The sequence below is a fragment of the Phyllobates terribilis genome, unplaced genomic scaffold (assembly GCF_046119375.1).
Source record: "Phyllobates terribilis strain yellow unplaced genomic scaffold, ASM4611937v1 Scaffold_5__5_contigs__length_657084704, whole genome shotgun sequence".
In the NCBI taxonomy this organism is placed as follows: Eukaryota; Metazoa; Chordata; class Amphibia; order Anura; family Dendrobatidae; genus Phyllobates; species Phyllobates terribilis.
The window spans coordinates 187,068,260-187,092,250 of NW_027362765.1; the positions used below are offsets into that span (position 1 = coordinate 187,068,260).

Here is a 23,991-nt window from a genome sequence, read left to right on the forward strand (position 1 = left end):
GCTTTTTCATTTTATTGGGGCCAAGTGTGGGAGATGAAAAGGAGTTGTCCAAGTAGTGGACAACTTCTTTAATGTTTGCTGTGACTGCATTGACTATATTTTTGTTGTTCTGCCACAGAATACATTTGGAGCCAGTCAGATGCCTTCCTGATTGCAAGATGGGTGAGCATCTACCTGTATTTCTCAGGATTGAGGACACCAAGAAAGGGCCAAAGTTGAGAACCATAGTAGCAGAGGTCGGCCAAGATAACTTAGTGCAGCAGATGAAAAGACACATCATGCTTACCTCCCTTCAAAATCAGCATATGTCCAGCAGTGCCATCAGCTCAGAACTCGCAGCAGCCAGTGGGACCCAGCTACACCCAACTACTTTTTGGGTAAATCTGGTCAGAAGTAGTCTTCATGGAAGAATTGCAGCCAAAAATCCATAACTTAAGACAAGGCGAAGCGACTCAACTATGCATGAAAACAAAGGACCCAGGGTATATAGGAAAGCAGCAGGTGCTCTGGACTGATGAGTCAAAAGCGAAATATGTGGCTTTAAAAAGGAACCTGTCAGGTCTGATAATGCTATTAATCTTCAGGTTAATAGTGTTATGAAGGTGCGGTACCTGGGAGGAAATGAACTTCCTTTCTACCAGGATCCACCAGCTTTCAGTCATGCAGGTGCGCAGCATACCCAGCACTGACTGACAGCCAGCTCTATACTAATGCACTGTAGAGCCAGCTGTCAGTCAGTGCCGGGGCCTGTTTGCACCCACCACTTTCAGTGCTGAGTGGTCACTGTAATTGCTCTGGCCGCGCCTCTATGATTGAAAGCCAGGGACTCGCAGGATAAATAAAGTTCATTTTCTCCCAGGTGCGGAAATTTCAGTACAGCGTCCAAGCACCTTAACACTATTAATTTTCAGAATAACCCCATAATTGCAGGTTAATAGCATTTTCGAATCTGACAGGTTCCCTTTAACAGAAGACAGTTTTTCGCCATAGTACTGGAGAGTGGTACTAGAATAAATGTCTGCTGGCAACAGTGAAGCATGGTGGAAGGTCCTTGCAAGTTTGGGGAAGTTTGGACAGGAATAATGGCGTCCTCAATGCATATAAATGCAGGCAGATATTTACCCATCATGTAATACCATCAGGGAGGCGTATGATTTGGCTCCAAATTTATTCTGTAGCAGGAAAACGAAGCCAAACATACAGCCAATATCATTAAGAAGTATCTTCAACATAAAGAAGAACAAGGAGTCCTGAAAGTGATAACAGGGTCTCACAGAGACCAGATCTCAACATCACCCTGTCTGTCTGGGATTACATGAAGAGACAGAAGATCTGTGGTTAGTTCTCCAAGATGTTTGGAACAACCTCCCTACTGAGTTCTTCAAAATTGGGTACAAGTGTATTTAGAAGAACTGATGAAGGCAGAGGACTGACTGTCACAGCAAATATTGATTTATCTTACTCACTTTGCATTATGTTAATTAATAAAAAAAAAATATATATATATATATATATAAAATGTATGAACACTTCTATTTTTTAAAACATTCTTAGTTTGAAGCATTTTTTTCCACACCTGTCAGACTTTTGCACAGTACTGTATAAATATATGTATAAAAACCCCTATAATAAGTTTGGTAGTTGCTATAATCGAACCAACTGTAAAATCAACACTGACTGGGAACTTTTAATACGACTAGGCCAATGGAGAATAATAATGTTATGGCCCTTAGAGGAAAGGGACTAAAAAACAGACAAAAAGTGGATGTGGTGGAAAAGGGTTAAAAGGAGTTCAGCTCTGAAGTCACCATGCAATGTTGTGGATGCTGTGGCAGCTGCATTTACCATTTAGATTTCTACAGCAGGACATTGTGACGTGCTCAGAAGTTGAGGAGCAGATGTGGCACACTGCACTCCCATGGCTGGGGATCAGATGATAGACAGCACTGTCACTTTAAGAGGAATGCCACCACTTGACATATAATAGGATTACTGCCCCGCACTACTAGACCACATACCTGTAGTCGTCAGTGAGGACCCCACTACACAGCAGACTCCGGAGACCCCTCCTCTTCAGGAGCCTGCGGATCCCGGGCCTCCTTCAGCGCCGACTGTTGCCCCACAACATGGCGAGCTCACGTCTAACAGACAGACGAGCGTCGCAGCCATTGGTTAGCGCTGATGTCACTCACGGAGAACTGGACGTTGATTGGAGGAGGGGCGGGTCAAGCATACAATGGAGTCAGCACTGTATTCCTTCCTGTAAACAAGGGGGCGGGGCTGTGGGAATATCAGCGCAGGACGTTGCACGCAGTGTTCGTGCGGTCACCTGTGATCCGGGTCTGATTGCATCAGATTGGTTGCTGGGAAAACGCAGTCGCATCACAGGTGACCGACCAGACACGGTAGATGTAGTCACCGAGAGCGGGTGGTCATGAGCATTGCACTGCACACAATGAAACATTGCTCAACGTTTTATCACCCGTCTGTGGTGTTGGGCACAGTGCAGACTTTTCACTCTTAGGATTTGGGCAAAATTTTATTTTATTTTTTTTCCATGAGTTTTCTAGTAAAAACTGCCTCATGAAATGTGCAATTTCTGTATTAAATTTGTGTATTAATTTGTGTATTAAAGCAGACCCGCTCCAGAAGGCTCCTCAGGAAACTGCGTGGTCACATAGCCGAAATGTTCTCACACAGCCAGCAGCCATTTTGTCACTTACAGTGGCATGTCTGGTAATGACATAGGTAGCGCAGCCCGGTCACTATAGACTCCGTAACGTGATACAGTATGAGAACTGGCCCACACAGAAAATGGATGCGGCCCCCTATACATCAAGACCAGCAGTGTTCATGCCAGTCTAGATGAGGGGACGTGGTGGAGTCAGGTGCGCACGCCTCTTAATGAATCAGAAGCATCTGACAAGTGATGTGCACATCGACGGATATCTTACTCCAGTCATGAACTGGAGTAAGATCTCTGGCATAAGGTAACCCACAGGTCATCACAGCAGCCGGCTTCAGAAGAGGATGCCTGGCGACGGGGGAGCGGAGGAAAGGTGTGTATAATCATTTCTTTCTATGCATTAAAGAACAGTGGCAGAATGGGGGGCGTATACCAGGATGGGGGTTATATATATCAGGAAGAGTCCCAGATGGGGGATATATATATACCAGGATGGGGAGCATATATACATGGATAAGGGACATAGATATACCAGGATGGGGCCCAGGATAAGGGACATAGATATACCAGGATGGAGGTCATATATACCATTATGGGGCCAGGATGGAAACATACTGTATATACTAGAATGGGATATATATACCAGGAAGTAGCCCGAGATGGGGGACATTACGACATAATGGGGTATGGGGGGGGCAACTTGTATATCCTTATAGGATTTAGAATGCTACAAGAGACCAACATGTGGGGGAGGGGGCCCCAAGTCCAAATTTTGCACCAGAGCCCTTTGGACTCTAGATACGCCACTGCATGCACCTCATGGAATCCACAGGGAATATAATTGTGGCTTATAGAATTGTGTCTTAGGCCACGGCCCCACTATCAGTATTTGGTCAGTATTTGCAGTATTTTTTCTCAGGAGTTGGAGCCAAAACCAGGTGAGGAACAATCAGAGAAAAGGTATAATAGAAACAAGTCCCCAATTCTGCATTTATCACCCACTCCTGGTTTTGGCTTCCACTCCTGAGAGATAATACTGACCAAATACTGATAGTGGGGCCATGGCCTTATAATGAACGTATGCTCCCCTAGAAGCAGCAATTCACAGTAGAATAGTGTGAACCATCATAGGCATGAACCATCGTTCTCTCTGGCTGGAGAGCAGCATGTGTGATTACTCAGTGGTAACTGTGAGCACTGAGCAGCTTTCTATGGATTAGTACTTCACTGCAGCGGTCATGTGCGGTAAAGATTAAAAGGTTTGTCCGCTCTTCTGTCAATCTATGTGACTGCAGACTTCTGAATCCTGACAGCATGCTGTGCGTTTGACTTGCTCAACTCCCCTCAATTCACTTACCCTATTTTTCAAATTTGTGGGGAAAATGGTGGTGCGTCTTATAATCTGAATGTAATTTATTGGGGGAGGGGTGGCTGCAGGGGAGCGGGGTCCCAGGAGGCAGTGTCACTGCTGCAGGAAGCCGCCGGCGGCAGGAGGGGGGCAATGCTGCAGGCCCTGGGCTGGGAGGAGGGGTGTCCCGGCTGTGCGAGGCTGTGGGCCCCAGGCTGGGAGGAGGGGTGTCCTGGCGGCGTGAGGCTACGGGCCACAGGCTGGGAGGAGGGGTGTCCTGGCGGTGCCAGGCTGAGGGGCCCCGGGCTGGGAGGAGGGGTGTCCTGGCGGTGCCAGGCTGAGGGGCCCCGGGCTGGGAGGAGGGGTGTCCCGGCGGTGCGAGGCTGCGGGCCCCAGGCTGGAAGGAGGGGTGTCCCGGCGGTGCGAGGCTGCGGGCCCCAGGCTGGAAGGAGGGGTGTCCCGGCGGTGAGAGGCTGCGGGCCCCAGGCTGGAAGGAGGGGTGTCCCGGCGGTGCCAGGCTGCGGGCCCAGGGCTGGGAGGAGGGGTGTCCCGGCGGTGCCAGGCTGCGGGCCCAGGGCTGGGAGTAGGGGTGTCCCGGCGGTGCCAGGCTGCGGGCCCAGGGCTGGGAGGAGGGGTGTCCCGGCGGTGCCAGGCTGCGGGCCCAGGGCTGGGAGGAGGGGTGTCCCGGCGGTGCCAGGCTGCGGGCCCAGGGCTGGGAGGAGGGGTGTCCCGGCGGTGCCAGGCTGCAGGCCCAGGGCTGGGAGGAGGGGTGTCCCAGTGGTGCCAGGCTGCGGGCCCAGGGCTGGGAGGAGGGGTGTCCCGGCGGTGCCAGGCTGCGGGCCCAGGGCTGGGAGGAGGGGTGTCCCGGTGGTGCGAGTCTGCGGGCCCCGGGCTGGGAGGAGGGGTGTCCCGGCGGTGCCAGGCTGCGGGCCCAGGGCTGGGAGGAGGGGTGTCCCGGCGGTGCCAGGCTGCGGGCCCAGGGCTGGGAGGAGGGGTGTCCCAGTGGTGCCAGGCTGCGGGCCCAGGGCTGGGAGGAGGGGTGTCCCGGCGGTGCCAGGCTGCGGGCCCAGGGCTGGGAGGAGGGGTGTCCCGGTGGTGCGAGTCTGCGGGCCCCGGGCTGGGAGGAGGGGTGTCCCGGCGGTGCCAGGCTGCGGGCCCAGGGCTGGGAGGAGGGGTGTCCCGGCGGTGCGACGCTTCGGGCCCTGGGCTGTCAGTAAATGTTGGCGGTGAGCGGAGTTTCTACCCTGCCCATTGATTTCCTGGTGGTGTTTTGGGAAAATGGCCGCTGGAGGCGGTGGCAGACTGAGATCTCGCAGAATTGAATCAGTTTCATATCTACAACAAGTCAATTCTTTCAGTGTTTTTCACCCATTCTAATGATTGAAAAAAAAGGTCACGTCATTGAGTCATGCGTCAGGTCACATGACTCAATGACATCATGGCAGGTCCTTCACAACACTGCGACCCATACAGCAGACCAGACGGAGCGGAGAAAACACCGGGAGGACATCAGAAGGTGAGTATAATGTATATTTTTTATTTTATTCTTTTTTTTACAGGTACTATGGTACCTGGGTCTTGAGAGCCTCCTCTTCTCCAAACCCGGGTACCATCCGCACATTGAATCACTTAATATCTGCATGTGCACATGTAGTCATGAGGATATTATGCGATTCAATGCAAGTCAATGGCGGCAATTACGCTGCGTGTCCGCAAAATTAATGGACATGCTGTGGATTTTTCCGCAATGATAATCCGCAGTGGAAATTTCCGCAGCATGTGCACAGCACATGCGGATTATCATTGGGGACCATGGGGCACGTATTACCAAGCATTTTTGCTGCGGAAATTCCGCTTGAAAAACGCATCGTGGGCAATTTACATGTTGTGACTGATCCGAGCAAACTATCATGAAACCATGTGAAAGGTGAATGACGTAGAGGTAGCTGTAAGAAGCTCCGAGAAAATGTCTCCGGCAGAGGGGACACTGAGGTCACATGTTTCACTCCTCTGCTGTTTGCCAATGAATGCCAAATCGCCTGTATGGTCACGTGATTGGGGCGTGGCTCTCACAGGCAGATGGTTGGAGCAATAACAAGCCATTGGCTGTTAAATGCGGATATGGGCGAGGCTTTTACACCACGCCCACTCTTTGTGGTTTCTCCAAATCTGCGAGGGAGGGCCTTGTTGCTAGGGAATGGAGAGGCCGGGGGAGGAGTTTGTAGTGTGGAGGCGTGGTGAGAGCAAGTAGCGCGGGAGTGTTGAAAGAGCGGGATCAGCTGCAGGTATTGCGGGTGCTGGGGTCCGTGTACGGGGTTGGTGCGGTATAGGGGGACACAGTGCTGCCTGCCTCTATATAGAGGATGCGTGTAATGTGCTGCTCGTACTCAACGTGGTCGCCATTACATAGGGAGCACAGTGGTTTATTGTCTAACTTCTCACACTGCCTTGTGGTGTCCGCGGCATCCTGGGATTTGTAGTCCCTCAACCACTGGCCAACGTCATCATGGGGTTATGTAGTGAGCGGGGGATGTGTCCGGACTGTGCGCGTTTCTTTACTTTGCAGTTTAATTATATAGGAAGGAGCATTTGTGAAAAGTAGCCAATCCGGCTGCAGCTTTCATTTTCAAGATGAGCTTTGCTAGATGTAAGCTGGATGTTGATTGGTTGCTACTACTCCACGTCTCCATATTAGTCTTCATGGACGTAGTGACCACACAAGCCCCTGGCCCCATGCTATAAGCTGTAATATTGTTGTAGGGAAGTGAGGGGAGCACTGTGGTGGTCTGCAGTCCACCTACACCATAAAGGACTGCCTATGGCTGTGACTATGGACTCAGAGGTTCTCCCCTTATAGGGGGCTGCACAAGGTGAAGAGTGATGACTCGTGGACCGGCGTGGCTCCTCTGACCTGGCTGGTCATCGGACATGTCACATGACTGCTGCAGCCATTGTTCATGTCAGGAGACCGGGGGGTGGTGGGGACACAGGGTGAAGGAGCCATGCTGGACCAGAGGTGAGCATCACTCCTCACTCTGGGGCTGTTATATTCAGAAGAGGAAATTCCCAGTCAGAAATCCTAAACGACCATTTTAGACTCCGTTTATACCATTTTTTTTTTATAAAATGATGTCTATAAACACATCGCTCAGAGCAGATGCCTGTGTTTGTTGTAGTTTAGGCGGTCATTTTTGTAACAGGAAGTGCAGCCATATTGGCTCTCAGGAAGTCGCCATTGTGTCCACCAATAAGGACATGATGCTGTGCTTGCTTTATTGCTATATGCATAGTGAATCCCTCGTGAGGGGCATAGGCATCTTAAAGGAATTGTCCGCTACTGGACAACCTCTGCTTAAAGTAACTCTGACAGCACAGAATGACTATTCAAACCAAGTACAGCCACTCGGTGCTTCACAGCTTGGCCAATCATTTATATATGTAGCGCCCCGAGGGTTCGGTCGCTACAGAGGTATTGCATCTCGCCCAGAAGTGTGATTTCTCACTTCCAGGTAAGGATGGAGTATGGCTCAGGACCCTAACACCCACATGCACTACACCACATTTCTGGGGGACAGGGCGACAATGCTCCCAAGAGTGAGCACAACTGCCCCTGTCCCTGGCTGGAGTGGGGGGAGGGAACACCTAGAAAGGGGGAACCCGGTAGTGTGTGGGTGGGGAGAGTAGATCCAGGGTGCACTGTATAGGGTAGTATATATGGTGGGCACCATCTTAGAGTTAGGCAGAAGGAGAAAGGAGTAGAAAGAGAGAAGGAGGCTGGGAGCAGAGGCTCTGCATGGGCTCTGCTCCGCAGGCAAGGCCGAGCCTTAAGGCCTGGGCCTGGAAGAGAACGAAGGAAGGGAGAAGAACGGAGGAAGCTCTAAGAGAAGACCGAAGCGACCCCAGGGGTGCGGACCGGCCACCGCACGCCTGCCGCTACCAGAGTAGGGGGGTCAGGCCAAGAAAAGGGAACCGGATCCCTCATCTAGTGGAGGAGAGCAACTACCCTCAGCTAGTAATCGGAGGCCGTGGCATTGTACATGCACGGCCCCTCACTACACCCGTTAGGAAGGCACCACATAGGACCCAGGGAAATGGAACATACGTTTGCCCGCTAAGGCCCGAGGCAGCTGGACAGAAACGTGGTCAATTGTGGGGTACGACAGGCCAGAGAAAGGACACACGAAGGGGGTCCTGAAAAGCACTCCAAAGGTACCTGGGAGTTGGCCGAGCCCCTCACCTGGTGAGCACAACACGACGTGGGCGGCCATCATCTGCAGAAGTTGCTTGGAGTGTAAAACTGTGAGTAAAGACCCTGGACTGCATCACTGGACTCTGAGTCATTACTGTTGCTCCCGCGCACCATCATCCCCATCATCTGCACTCACTGCCCTGAGGCTATACTCCTCCCGTGGGGAGTTCTACTACCCTCTGCTGCGCACACAACATCAGCCTCAGCGGTCTGCCCCGCAGCGGCGGTTCTCAGTGACCGCAATCCACGGGTGGCGTAGTCGGACATTTAAACATTAAAAACCAAATAAACAGATCCGCCACTGGTTTGACCACCCTGAGCCACGGGACCGGGTCGCCGCCACGGAGACTACAACCCCCAGTGTTACACAGAGACTCTGCTCCGGGTATTTCCCCTACACACACGGCCCAGGGGGCGCGTCATATACATCTTCCCACCTGCTTGCTTTCCCCTCAATCAACCCCCCCACCCCTTCTTCTTTGACAGCTCTGGCTTCGTAGAGGTGGAGATGGTTGGAAAACAAGCAGGTGGGAAGCTGTATATAAATAATTGGCTCCGCCATAATGCCCTGAGCCCCTGTACTTGGTTTGAACAGTCATCCTGTGCTGACAGAGTCCCTTTAATCCACTCGGCCTCATGGAAAATAAAATACAACTTACCGATATACTTGACGTTCCAGCGATGTCAGTGCCGCTCTTCCCAGCGGATGGCGTGACGTTGTGCCGTGTGACTGCTGCAATGGTAATACAACAACATCAGCCGCTGAAGGGACACTGTTGTGGGTAGTGAGTATAGTGTATGGTGTTTATTTTCTATGGGGCCCTAAATTAATTAAGCAGACTTTGTCCAGTCATGGAGAACCCATTTTAAGGGAATATGTCACCAGGTTTTTGCTATGTAATCCGAAATCAGCGTGATGTAGGGGATGACACCCTGATTAATATAAAAAATTGGACACAAGGGCCCATATTCATATCTTTATCAGTCTCTTCAAATTTTTGGAGGTACCAAAAACATATTGCAATTTTACTATTACCACCATTTAGAATAATAAATCAATTAAACCAAATATATCAAAGTAATTTTAATCTTTACTATACACAATATCACACACAAATATAACAACTCATAAAAAATACCCCATAAAACCCATTAAAGGGGCAGTGTGGATACAAATATGTTGAGACGCATTAATATTCCATAATTCAGAGAGAAAGGCCTGTATACAAAGTGTCAATCACTACATAAAGGAATTCAATCTAACAGAAACAGTATATCCAATGCACTTATAACACCAAAGGTGAAAATTTTATATATATATATATATATATATATATATATATATATATATTAGTAATTAGAGGTGCAATTAGCCAGCCATACTTCAATTGCCCCTTCATGTCAACACCAAGTACTATTCAAAAAAAAAACCATACCAACCATGTGCCACCCTGTATCACACCACACTGCCCTGCTGGGCAACTCCCCAACGTGCGTTTCACATGCAGCTTCGTCAGGGGATACTGCATGACCACGCAGGGCGAGCTCCGATAGGAAGCCGGACCAGGGGGGAGAGACAGCGATGCCGCAGAGTGCTAGTGCGCCAACAGACACACTGATTCAAGTGATGTCACTTGCTGGGCTGCTTGCTGTATTTTTCAATAACAATCAGAGATTTATCAGTTGGAGATTATCACTACAGGGTTAGTCTCAAGCCATCTAGTCCTCCTGCTCTGTGTAACCCTGCCCCCACCACTGATTGACAGGTTTCTGTGTGTGGGTGGGATTATACAGAGCTCAGCAGTCAGACAGCTGGTAGAAGAGAAGTGTTTTTATCAAAACTGCAGCAAGCAGCCCAGTAAGTAACACATCACTGCAATCAGGGTCCCTTTCCATACATCACGCTGCTCTCAGATGTGAGAGCAAAAACCAATTTTTTTTTTCTGTATAAACAGAGCTGCTCCTTGTTATATAATCAAAGGATTATTCCAGTCTCTTCCTTTTATGGCTGATACGGGGAATAACTTCATTATAAGGCAAGACTAGGAGTGAGGCCTAAACCCGAAAGCAATGCATTAATTTCTATTCTACTTTTACTTCGTGTTTATTCTACTCCTGGTTTTGCCTTACAGATGTAAAATACTGACCGACTGCTGCAGTGTGAATACCGCATAAAGCGGATTATAAAAAGGGATTACACTACTCACATATTAATGACCTATCATCAGGATGGCTTGTCAGTATCAGAGCCTGATGCCCAGACACCCATCACCCCTGCCGATCAGCTGTTTGCGATGGCGGGATATAAACGGTGTACAGAGCTGGAATAGATCTGCTGCTATTCATTATCATAGGAGTGAAGCTGCAGTACCTCAGGACGGCCACTACATTTTGTTTAACGTTGTGCTGTTTTGGCTCTGTACACTGTTGTACACCCTGCCACCACTGCAAATAGCTGATCTGCGGACCTGGCAGATGTCGGACCCCACCAATCTCATGGGTAGCCTTTGTTATACCGTTTTCTCGTGTGCAATATTGCCCAGTACATGTAATCGTGGCTGTGTCACAGTTCCCAGCACAGATGGTGGTCCATGTCTGTCTGCTACTTTCTGTAAGATCTTTCCACCAGTTTGCAGCAATACTACTTTATATAAATTATACCCTATATTTTTATCTTTTCTTCTCATTTGACCTTTTATAATTTGGCTTTTGACTCGTGTGTTTTGATGCAGGGTAGAGTAGAAAATGACCTGCGCCACCATGGAGGTGCAAGACGTTCACAACGTGCTATCTGTCATGCAGAAGAATTTAGAATGTCCCATATGGTAAGTACGGACCCACTGGAGGTGAATTACTGACAAATTTGAGCCAAAATTGTCTAGAAAAAACATCTACCTTACGGAAAGTGCTAAAATGTATTATTGGTACTAAAGGGGTTGTCTGGTTAATATAAGTTATCACCATGGATGATAACTTGTTGATAGCTGAGGGTCCGAACGTCAGTACTTTCCATGATTGGGAGAACGAGTGGCAGTGCACAAGTGCGATCTGCGCTCCATGCATTCTATATGAGGCTGCGCTCAGCTCTTTCCTGCAGCCCCATAGGGAATGAATGTAGCTGCGTCCATTCTTTAGTGCCATATCGTAACATGGATAAAAGTTCCCCGATCTGCCCATCGGTGCGTGTCCAAGCAGTAGGACACTCAACAAGCAACAAGTTATCACCTATCCTGTGATAAAAAAGTTAAAAGCATGCAACAATTTTTGGTACAATATTTCGTTAAGGTATGACAGCCAACAATATGTGGTGGTATTCGGCGTGCTCCAAGGTACTGTGGATCAGCTGCTGTTCATTTAGATACCCCTGGTCAGTAGTGCCTCTTCTCTTCCAATGTACAAGTTATAGTAAAGCAATAATGGACTTCAGGGAAAGATGCCCCATAATGTCTGTTTTCTCTTAGCTCAAAAATATAGACCAAGTAATTAAAATATGTGAGAAATACTGAAATCTAACTTTTAATTGTATTAAACGAAAATTTGTGTATATAAAACTACTACTCAATATTACCTGTACCTACAGGCAAAAAGACAATAATAATTAGGTCACAAGCTATAAAAATAGATGAAACTGACAGTGGTCCAGTTCACAAATATTCATAGTACACAGGAGATAGTATAAAGTGCAATGATCTCACCCAAACGTCTGTGTCCAAGGGAAGAGAAGAAATTCATCACACCAGACATCAATCCTGTGTAAACCAGTGTCTCAGCCCAGCGGGGTTTGCAGGAGGCCCCTGACAAAGCATTGGTGAAACGTGTGTTGGGTGTTTGGTGGGTGAGCTTGCTATACAAATCTGGTATTGATAACCTTTGAGTTCCAAGTGACTTTGCTTGTGGAAAATACTTGCCTCTATAGCACATTTGTGTGTTTATCTACTTGCTATTTAGATAAATCGATATTGGCATACTTATACATATACAGTTATTTTGTTAGCATTATATCTTACAAGCAGACAGTCATATATACAGTGATCTTCCTTGTATGTATTAGGATATATGTACTACTTCTATGCACTTTTTACATTTAAAATATGCACTAATGCACTTTATATATTTATATATATTTGAATTATAGTAATGCAATTTATTACAATGCATGTGTTTATAGGAACACAATAGTGTTCTCCTTTAATGTGTCTGTATCCGGTCTTGTCCACACTGTTTTAACTACAGTTCATCATAAGTTTTGACTTTTTTTTAACAATGCATTGGTCTACGACTTGCATCCCTAGCACAAAGGTTTTTGCTTTTTGTATATTATCTGTGCCCTATGGGGACATTACTTACTTTGCAACTCAACCATATATAATGTATCGGTACTCTCAATGTAGAAGTGAGAAGCGCTAATCTACCCCTTTAAGATTCACTGTTTGGCCTGTTGGAGTTGTCGGTCCGTCTGATTGTAAGGCATACTAATCTCCCATGATGGGTATAGGGTGCTCGGAAGTGAAACCTTATGTGACCTATTGTTTACTTCTCACTTTTTTGCTAATAAAAACTTGTAGCATCAGCTCCACTCATCTCTCATGAAAATTCCCAGAGGCTCAGTTTACCTCTAATTGCAGGAAATCTCTGAATATATGAGCGACATACCGCCATTTATATTCTATTGACCTCTGTGTATTGATAGGTTTTCCGTATTCTTATGCTGCCCTTCTTTTATGTCTCCATTCGGATGCTCATCCATAGTAATCACATTAGCCCATCTCAGTGAGTTTTGGCCTTTTACTGCTGGCAATTATGAGACTGATGACTGTATCGGAGATTGAGATCGTGTGTCATTTTCTCATTGATTTCAGCTGTCTTTGTCTAGATTTTGTCAGGCTCTATTGTCCTGGTCTGTGGATATATTCTGTTTGGGATATGCAGTATAAGTAGGATATGTCAGGTTCTCGATTTCAGCTTTTAACACCAATCATCAGTAAACGATTTTATACATTACAATTTAACTGAAAACCTATAATTACAAAGTGGTTATATATGACGGCAAGTTTACATTTTTTGCATTGTCATATACATGAAAACCAGCAGAGGGAGCTGTGTTGTCTTCCAAGACATGTTGTGTATGTGTGTATCTATCTCAACTGCAACTTTGGACTTTAAGAATCATTTTTATGAATAGCTCGATTGTGCAGCTGGAAATAAGAAAAAAAACAAAGTGGTAAAAAATCATAACAAAGTCACACTTGCCTCCTAAACTGGTGATGTTCCCTGATGTTTGTGCTATTACATAGTAACATAGTCTTCCTTCAACCTTAAAAACTAAGTCCATCTAGTTCAACCCATAGCCTAACATGTTGATCCAGAGGATGGCAAAAAAAAAAACCCATGTGGCAAACACTAAGCTCCACATTGGGGAAAAAAATTCCTTCCCGACTCCATACGACAATCAGACTAGTTCCCTGGATCAACGCCCTATCAAGGAATCTAGTATATATAACCTGTAATATTATACTTTTCAAGAAAGGCATCCATGCCCTTCTTAAATTTTAACAGTGAGTCACTCATTACAACATCAAGCGGCAGAGAGTTCCATAGTCTCACTGCTCTTACAGTAAAGAATCCCCGTCTGTGATTATGATTAAACCTTCTTTCCTCCAGACGTAGAAGATGCCCCTTGTCCCCGTTTCAGGCCTCAGAGTAAAAAGATCAGTAGAAAGGTCTTTGTACTGTCCCCTCATATACTTGTACATAGTAATAAGATCACCCCTAAGCCTTCTTTTTTCCACACTAAATAACCCCAAGTGTAATAACCTGTCTTGGTATTGCAGACCCCAGTCCTCTAATAACCTTGGTCGCTCTTCTCTGCACCCGCTCTAGTTAAGCTACGTCTTTCTTATACACCGGAGACCAGAACTGTACACAGTATTCTAAGTGTGGTCGCACTAATGACTTGTATAGAGGTAAAATTATGTTCTCCTCATGAGCATCTATGCCTCTTTTAATGCATCCCATTATTTTATTTGCCTTTGCAGCAGCTGTCTGACACTGGCCACTATAAGTGAGCTTGTCGTCCACCAATACACCCAGGTCTTTTTCAGTTACAGTTTTGCCCAGTGTTTTACAATTAAGCATATAATTATACATTTTATTTCCTCTGCCCAAGTGCATTACCTTACATTTTTCCTCATTAAAACTCATTTGCCATTTATCTGCCCAAGCTTCTAGTTTACATAGATCCTCCTGTAATATAAAATAAGAGTTTAGTGTCATCTGCAAATATTGAAATACTACTCTGTATGCCCCCTACAAGGTCATTAATAAATGTTAATAAGAAGGGGGCCCAATACTGACTCCTGTGGTACCCCACTGTTAACTGAGACCCAGTCTGAGTGTGTTCCATTAATAACCACCCTTTGTTTCCTATCACTGAGTCAGTTCTTAACCCACTTACATATATTTTCCCCTATCCCCATTGTTCTCATTTTATGTATCAACCTTTTGTGTGGAACCGTATCAAAAGCTTTTGAAAAGTCCATATACACAACATCCACTGCATTTCCTTGGTCCAGTCCGGCCCTGGCGGTCAAATTACATAAACACTGTCACACAACGGCTGCAGCCAATCAACTGCCACTGATCGACTGCAACCTTTGGCATTCCATTGGAGCTGAAGTAGTAGTCCTTTCTGATGGAATAGTGAAGGCTGCAGTCTACTAGCGGCTTCTGATTGGTTGCAGCAGTCATGTGACATTGTTTATTACTGTGGGGGAACACAGGCCGATCCGGGAGGTAAGTATAAAAAAAAAATGTTATTTCAGTCTGCCCAGTTGAACTATTCATTAGAGGATGTCCAGTAGTGGACAACCCCTTTAACATCTTCGTCGGAAGATCGGTAGCAGATTTCCTCATATTTGATAGCAAAATTTGCTCATCTTACATTGTATTTTTCCTGCTACGGAGAAAGACACCGGACAAACTCCATTGTAAGTCAGTGGGGACTGTCAGACAATGTTTGCAGCAGAGCCTTCTTATAGAAGTGGAAGCCAGAACACCGATATGATCTTAACCTATTAGTACAAGTAGGTTAAAAAGCATAAATTTGCTTCAAAGATTTTCCCTGGCATGGCATTGACAGATGCCCGCCAGGACGTGTCCACATTTCAATTGACAGATATCATGCACCTCACCTATTTTAATGAATAGGACATGTGCACTTACAATTGCTCATTTTGCTTTCTATCCATCTAATTTTCTGTTTTCCATTTAGGTTTATGACATCACATGATTAAAAACTGACTAAGTGAATCCTTCTAAGCTCTGTGTGGAAATAGGAGGTCAATTTTTTTTTGTGATTCATAAGTCACTGCAAAAGTTAGTGGCAGGGGGGAGAGGCGGAGCAGCTGGGTCAGGAGTTGCAGAGGGGAATGATTTCTGCAGGGACAAGACACTTCCTGTTTCTACATAGAGCAGAGAAAAGAGAAGAATTAACTGCAGAAAGGATAAATGAGCAATTGTAAGTGCACAGTGATATATAATATGATGATTACAATATATTTAGAGGATAAAAACTTTGATGGGAGGAGTGCTTCTTTAAACAGTTTTGGAATATCTGTGAATACTGCAAAATACTATATTTTAAAGGCCCCTTATGGTATATCAATACATTTGAGGAAAATTGTCAAGTTTAATGAGCCAGAATAATGGCACAATATGCACCAAAAAGTTGTCTTTTATGACTTGAACCATTTATACCGTATTTTTCGCTTTAAAAGATGCACTCCCAGATTTGGGGGTCAAATAGGGGTGTGAAATCACCTTACCGGCTGCACTGGAGCGTGTCCCGGAGCTGCGGACGAGGTGCCGGAGATTCTGCGGGGTCAGGACGGAGTGTTCGGAGGCGGCTGCAGGCCCCATGCTGTCTCCCAAGTTCTGCGCTGGAGGTGTCCTATGATGCGGGGGCTCCGTGGCCATCTTGTGGCAGCCGGAGCCCCACACCTTCCATACTGTCCTATGTGATGGACTCTGGGAAAATGGCCGCCAGAGGCGGCGCATGCTCAGATTGAGATCTCGGCACCGAGCTCTCTGGAGACGAGATCTCGCCGCACACTCCGTCCTGACCCCGTCCGCATGTCCGTCTTCAGCCTGCGGCAACCCTGGGACCCCGCTCTACCAACGCCGCCCCCCAGGTAAGCTGATTATAATACGCATCGATTTATTAAAAAACATTTTTTTCCTATTTTCCTTCCCAAAATTTGGGATGCGTCTTATAAACCGGTGTGTCTTTTTAATCCGCAAAATACGGTATGTGTCTTAGACGCACTAGAATGAGGCATGGTGTAGCTGATAAAGGGGCATAGCCTAGCGTGCAACACCATGTGGCAGAAAATGCGGCAAATGTGTGGCGCAAAGTAAGCTAAATGATAAGTGGTTTAAACTAAGCTAAAACTTTAAGAAAGTAAATACACTACGGTGCTAATAAAGGGCACTTGTAAAGGTCACAAAGAAAACATGAAATGATCAAGAGCTAGTTGATCATGCAAAGGATAAATCTAACCACCAATGTGACACCAGAATGAAGAGTAAGATAGTAAATGGCAAAAGTGAAAAGTTGAATTAAGTTCAATTGGAGCGATTATGCAGTAATATCCAATCCGTGCACTGTGTATATTACTGTATAATTGCTCAAATTGAACTTTTATTTAATTCAACTGTTACACTTGTGATTGTGGTAAATCTCTTGCAATATCAGTAACATCAGGCACTGACAGCCCATATGAATACAGCACTGTAAGAACCCATTTTTTTCATTTCTGCTATTTACTATCTAGCTTCTTTCGCTGTTCATTATTGTACTATATTAGTGGTTATGTTCATCCTTTGCATGATCACCTAGTTCTTGATCATGTTATGTACACCTTATTAGCGCGTTAGTGTATTTAGTTTCTTTATTCCTTCCTCTGACAGGCCACGCACAGCAGCTATAAGAGCTTTCATTTCTTTGGGCACGAGCTGTAGTGTGTTTGTATTCTTTAAACTAAAACTTGTATGCTAGATAAATCAAATCGCATAAACCACTGTGATGAATCGGAATCATTTTAATACTGTCTATGCTAGGTCTGCAGTGTGCAAGAATTACAAAGTAGTGTTAAATATGCCCAGTTGTCTCAAAACACGTGTCAGTCTCATCACAGCTTGACCGTGACGCATGTGTAGCGCCCCGAGGGTTCGGCCGCTACAGAGGTATTGCATCTCAACCAGATGTGCGATATCTCACTTTCAGGTAAGGATGGAGTGTGGATCAGGACTCTGACACCTGCATGCATTACACCACATTTCCGGGGGGCAGGGCGACCGATATGCTCCAAGTGGAGCACGACAGTCCCTGTCCCTGGCTGGAGTGGGGGGAGGGAACACCGAGGAAGGGGGACCCTGTAGTGCATAGGAGGGAGAGGGCAGTTCCTGGGTGCACTGAGAGGGAGGTATAAAAGGTGGGGACCATCTTAATTCTGTGTTCAGTCAGAGAGAAGAAGTGACAGAGTAAGGGCCTCTGCATGGGGCTCTGCTTCGCAGGCAGGCCTGGGAGAGCGGCCAGAGCCTGGAGGAAGGAGAAGGAAGGAAGAGGAGCGGAGGAGGCTCCAGGAACAAGGAACGAAGGGACCCCAGGGGTGTGGACCGGCGAGTTGCCACCGCACGCCCGAATCTACCTGCGTAGGGGGGTCAGGCCAAAGGGGGAGACCGGTCCCCGAAACTAGTGGAGGCGGGGAACTACCCTCAGCTAGAAACCGGAGGCTGTGACATTTTATGTGGCGCAGCCCCTCGCTACACCCGCTAGAAAGGCACCACATAGAGTCAGGGAAACGGCACCAACGTTTACCCGAGAAGGCCCGAGGCTGCCGGACAGAAACGAGGTCACTGGTGGGATATGACAGGCCAGAGAAAGGACACACAAGGAGGGTCCTGTGAAACGCTTCAAAGTTATCTTGGAGTAGGCCGAGCCCCTCACCTGGTGAGCACAGTGGGACGTTATGACCAGCTGGAGTAACGTGGATAAAGAACTGTGAGTAAATACACTGGACTGCATTACAGGACTCTGTGTCGTTACTGCTGCTCCCGCGCACCATCACCCCCAATATCCGCACTCGCTGCCCTGAGGCTATACTCCTCCCGTGGGGAGTTATACTACCCTCTGCTGCACCCACAGCACCAGCCTCAGCGGTCTGCCCTGCAGCGGCGGTTCACTCTGACCGCAATCCACGGGTGGCGTAGTCGGACATTCAGCATATAGACTGCCATTTGGTTTGACCGCCCTGGACACGGACCGGGTCGCCGCCACGAAGACTGCAACCCCCAGCATCCACAAAAGGTCCGGTTCCGGGTATCCCTACACACACACGGCCCAGGGGGCGTGTCACATGCACATGAACAACATTTGTATTACCTTTTTCCCTTTCTAAGGGATAAAGACGTTGCCTGAAAAATAAAGTTTTTCACAATTTTTACATCCTTTCATTGAATTCCCTGGTGGTTGTTTGCGCACGAGTCCAGTTGGTGGTGGTATTCAGTGATTGACAGTCTTTTCTGTATGGCTGTGCATGCAGAGATGGCAGTCAATCACTGAATATGACCGCTCACTGGACTCATGCATACAAACATTAACGATTTCAGTGAATAAAATGAAGTCCCAATGAAACTATAACAACCTTTATTATCTATACCTTGCTGTCCACAGATCAGACTGCAAGAACGGTTGTTGCCAAAAGTTTAGAGACCATTCTTTTTCCATGATAGTGTTTTGAGACAAAATTGTGAGTGCGCTCACTCCCCTGGATGAAAAGCAATCCCACACCTGAATGGTCCAGGATGCTTTACTGTTGGCATGGCACAGGACTTATAATAGTGCTCATCTTTTCTTCTCACTACCATTCTTCCAGATGTCCTAAAAAGTCGGATGGAGCTTCATCTGGGAAAATAACTTTGCAGGAAGTACAGAGATTTGACTCAAGAGAACTAGGGTTATTTTCTCTCATGAAGCCCCCTTCAGACTGTTTGTGACATCTGGTAGAATGATTATCCCGAGAAGAAAAGTGTCATGTCAGTGGTAAAGCATCCTGAGACCATTCATGTATGTGGTTGCTTTTCATCCATGGAGTGGGCTCACTCAAACTTTTCCTTAAGAATGCTGCCAAGAATAAAGAATGGTATTTAAACCTCTAAGAGCAACTTCTCTTCGCAAGATAGTGGGGCCATTCTTCATCAATTGAAACCTCAATGCCACAGGATATCTGAAATTGCTACTTGATGATGTGTTGCCCTCTCTATGCACTGAAGATGGCACGTTCCCTGAGTTTTTCCAACAAGATGGTGCACCACCACATTATGGGTGTCAGGTCTGAGCATTCCTACATGAACAGTTTCCTGGAAAGTGGATTGGTCATCGTGGGCCAATTGAATGGCCACCAAGGTCTCCTGATCTGACCCCCTTAGACTTTTATCTTTGGGGTCATCTGAAGGCCATTGTCTATGCTGTGAATATACGAGATGTGCAGCATCTGAAACAGATACTGGAAGCCTGTGCTAGCATTTCTTCTGCGGTGTTGCTATCAGTGTGTCAAGAGTGGGAGAAGAGGGTTGCATTGACGATCCAACACAATGGGCAGCACTTTGAACACATTTTATAAGTGGTCATAAACTTGTAAAAAAACTCATGAAAGAATAAAGTTACGTTAAAACCAAGCACACCATTGTTTTTCTTATGAAATTCTCAATAAGTTTGATGTGCACATGACTCTCTTCCCATGAAAAAAAATAAAGTTGGTTCCAAAATGGCCGCCATGGTCACCACCCATCTGGAAAAGGTTTCCCCCTCCCATATACTAATGTGCCACAAACAGGAAGTTGATATCACCAACCATTCCCATTTAATTTAGGTGTATCCATATAAATGGCCCACCCTGTGTATATATAATGTGCGTTTTCGTATATAAATAGTGTTATGAAATAAAAGTGAAACCTCATGACTGCATAAATGCGTGTCATTCCCATGGGGAACTTTTTAGCATCATTTTCAGTCCTTGTCCTCCAGAATTTCTAATTTGTTTAATCATCAGAACTTGCAAATTCCCCCGACATTAGTTTTCGTGATTTGTTTCCAACCAGACTGGCACAAACACGTTTCTCTTTATTAATCCAAGTGCTGTGGGATGGAACAAGGTACGTAATACATACTTGTGTGCTGTAAGACCTGTCTTAGGATTTATGACTTTGATTCCAACTTCTTGTTTAAGGATCTGGAATAATCATATCCTCGAGCTACAAATGCTGTAAGTCCTCGCTGACATCGCGCAACAATAATTATAATCGCTGCTTCCTGTCCTCACATGTGAGCATAGGGCTAGGTCCCTCACTATATAAGCTGACATGTCAGCACACCCGATTTTCCTGGAGCGTTTTTATTCTGTTTTCTTTAGGCTTTATAACCTGATCAGTATTGATTTTCAACTCTGCTTTCCCCCCTCTCAACCCCAGATGTATAAATTTATATAACATTGATAAAACATATATCCTTTAAAAAGTAAATAGTACAGGTGAATATTGAATATATATCTTATTAGAGAAATCTGCTTCTCTCTTTCCAGTTATCAGCCACTTCTTTTTCTCCCCCTGCTTCTGATTTCATCATCCGCTCTGAAAAACATCTCCCATTTGTCTTAGTCAAAGCAAGATGGATTGCCAGCACATTGAGGTGTCAAGCTACACAGCCTGTTATACTCCATAGGGAGGGAGAGTGATACACAGGCAGGGACGCACACATACCGATCCAGCAACAGCTTTCCAGTAAAAGATTGTTTCTTCTATAACTGGATTCACATCTACACTGCTTAGTCATGCTGTATAATGCCTGCCATGCTGCTGCTTCTGTCTGTGCAACACACTGGACAATTGGTGACAAATGTAGGATACGAGTCATTTAGTGGTCAGGAATAGTGTTAATTCCTTATGCACACCTATGATGACTTTTCCTGAGATGTTATCTGAAATGACTGATTAGCTGCAAAGATTTTGTGGTAGCACTGATACCCTTGCAGCAGCATGTACGGTAATCCCATAACAAGAAGATGAACTAGTGAAATACCAGCTGCGCCTTCTGTCACTAGGGTTGAGGCTGAAGTTCGGCGGTGTTACCTACATCTATAATTCTCATCTACCCCCAGAATTTCAGGGGAAGAGAGGCAATACATATGCATTATCCTGGGCTGCAGTTGAGGAGTTCGATCTCATCAGAGGCCCCATATGTACAGTGTGGCAAGGGCTGCAGCAGCAGCCTGGGATCGCACCGCACTGCCCATATGGACCACTTCATGGACAACCATGTCACAGTGCTGCTCAGGTCTTGCTGTTGGTATTTGCAGACAAAAGGAGAGTTGCATGTCCTCTATACTTCTCAGATCCAACTTTCTAGTAACATTTGGCACCCCCAACAAGTTTCACTCAGCTGCCGGATATTGAGCAGAATTCTGAACAATAAAAGGGCCTGATATAATTGGCCCTACCCCTCAGAAAGCCCTGTCTTATTTTTGCAGCAACACAACGTGAGAATATGACCCTGTTGTGGGCTCTTCCAGGCTGACATCTGGTATCATACATTAAATAGGTTTTCTGATATATTAAATGCTTATAGGAAACCAGTCAGGTCTCCTAACTGTCCAAGACCACTATCATGGGTGTTATGTATGCCACGACCGGTATTCTAATAAGGTCTTTAAGCGGCACAACAATGTTATATGGGCATGATTGGCATCCTTGTTGCCATCCCCGTCTTGTTAGAACTTCTGGCACATTGCGCATGTACAACATTTCCAGCAGTCCTACTAAGACGCTGCCTCTATGGAGGATGCCAATCGTGCCCGGGAAGACGTGATTAGAGGATCCGATGAAGGTCTAATCCGGGGATAGCCTTTGATCTCTTGTTCTATATACTGTGACACTGCCATATTGAAGAATATAGCTAAATGATATTCTCCTATGAGTCAAACCTGTAGCTGGACTTCACAAGAGCACTGACATAGCAGCCATGGGGGTTTTCAGAAGGCTCTCGACCCCATGACAATGTATCGACGACCCGTGATTGTGTTGAGGAGGGAAAGCCTGCCATAGGGCGCGCAGAACATCGTGCCACCTGGACTACGCGCTATAAATGCTGTTGTCAGAGATTGACAGCGGCTTTTAAGGGTTTAACAATGATTGGTGCTTAATATCCTCCAGATATGGTCCATACATAGGCACCTAACATGCAATGTACCAGTAGGTCCTATGTCGAGAAGGGCTTAAAGAGCCTTGCGACATGTCAGTATAGAAAGCCAAACATAATCTCCCTTTGTATAGCGCTGTTTTACAAATGATGCAGTCACAATATATTTCTCTTTTTGTCCACATTTACTCATATTTTATCATGAGGAAGTCACGGGATCTCTTGTTGGGACCCCGGGGTCCCCCTTAAACCTAGTATAATAAACACTTCACGTCTTCTTCTTCGCTATTTCTTACTCAGACAGCTTTATGTCTTGAGTTGTAACAAGATGAAATGTTTCCTTGAGGCAGTTTTGCAGCTAAACTCCTCCAGTTCATTGTGTGCCTGTCTGTGTTCTGTTCCTCCTGCCTCCATTTGTTTCCTCCTTTTGGCTCAGTATTTTCTTGTACTTTCTAGTGGTCAGTATTTCGTCCCCCAGTGATGCTGCTGTTCTGGTAATTAGCTTTCTCCCTATTCTGCTCGGTGGTCCCATCTCTTTGATATTCCGCCTCTGTTCTCCATGCAGCAGTCCCAGCCACTGGAGCTTGTGTACAAGACAAATAGCTTTCCAGTACAATCTCCCAGGAACATATATTGATGAAATGGCATTTACTTATGAGATGTTTCCCGGAGCCAACATTTTGTCAGAAAGCCAGCAAGAGATTATTTTGTGTGCCTATTTCTCAGATGTTATCAAAGGTGGCCATGTAAAAAGAAAGGTTTCCAAGGCATGATTGATTTCTGAAAGTTAAATAGACTTGTTTTCCTCATATTGCTTCAGAATAGACAACTGATGTCAGCGCTCGGTAGAAGCAGCGCTCGCAGTCTTGTAACATATCAGTCTAATATCCCAACTCGCTTTTTATTCAGCCGAAATTTAATTAAATTTGAGCAGAATGATTTCGGGGGTCATTACAGGCCTCATTGACTTCAGTTTGGCAACTTTAAATGGGCATGTCAGCTACAGAAATCAGGAGCAGGGCATTTACTTATTCCGTGCTATAGAATTTATACATTGGATATTGACCCTTTTCACTTGAAGGTTATTTTTTGGCGATTTTGGGTCTTCCAATAGATGAAAAAAAGTAAGTACCACATGTATAGAGCGTACATGGGCGATGTAGTCTGCATTATTTGCATAATATCGCTATCATTTTGTTCTTTTGTATGATTTACCATTTTTAAATTTCATTTCATACAAATTTGAACCGTAACTTGAAACTGGGCAAGGTTAGTCTGGTTCTGATATACCAATGACTGGCTTAGCTTTAAGGGTCTGTCACAGGCACCCCCACAGATCATCTAATACCTGGCACATCTGTAATTGCACTGTGTGCAAAACCTGTTTTTTCTTTGGATACTGCAGCTCAGCCCCCATTAAAGTAATGCAATAATTTGATGGTGAAACAGGTATAGAG

At 45.9% G+C, this 23,991-nt stretch overlaps 2 protein-coding genes across 3 annotated transcripts in view; one reads left to right on the top strand and one right to left on the bottom strand.

Annotated features, from left to right (window-relative positions):
- NBR1 (NBR1 autophagy cargo receptor) overlaps nucleotides 1-2,183 on the bottom strand; it is a 77,279-nt gene extending 75,096 nt beyond the window's left edge. For both annotated transcript variants that reach the window (XM_073683616.1, XM_073683617.1), the window contains exon 1: nucleotides 2,019-2,183. The gene's annotated coding sequence lies outside the window, so the exon portion shown is untranslated. The remainder of the gene's footprint in view (nucleotides 1-2,018) is intronic.
- A 3,986-nt stretch (nucleotides 2,184-6,169) lies between these two features.
- Nucleotides 6,170-23,991, top strand: part of BRCA1 (BRCA1 DNA repair associated) — a 156,138-nt gene continuing 138,316 nt past the window's right edge. The window contains exons 1-2 of the mRNA XM_073683619.1: nucleotides 6,170-6,319; nucleotides 11,016-11,108. Coding sequence (XP_073539720.1) covers nucleotides 11,029-11,108 — 80 coding nt within the window. The 5' untranslated portion in view covers nucleotides 6,170-6,319; nucleotides 11,016-11,028. The remainder of the gene's footprint in view (nucleotides 6,320-11,015; nucleotides 11,109-23,991) is intronic.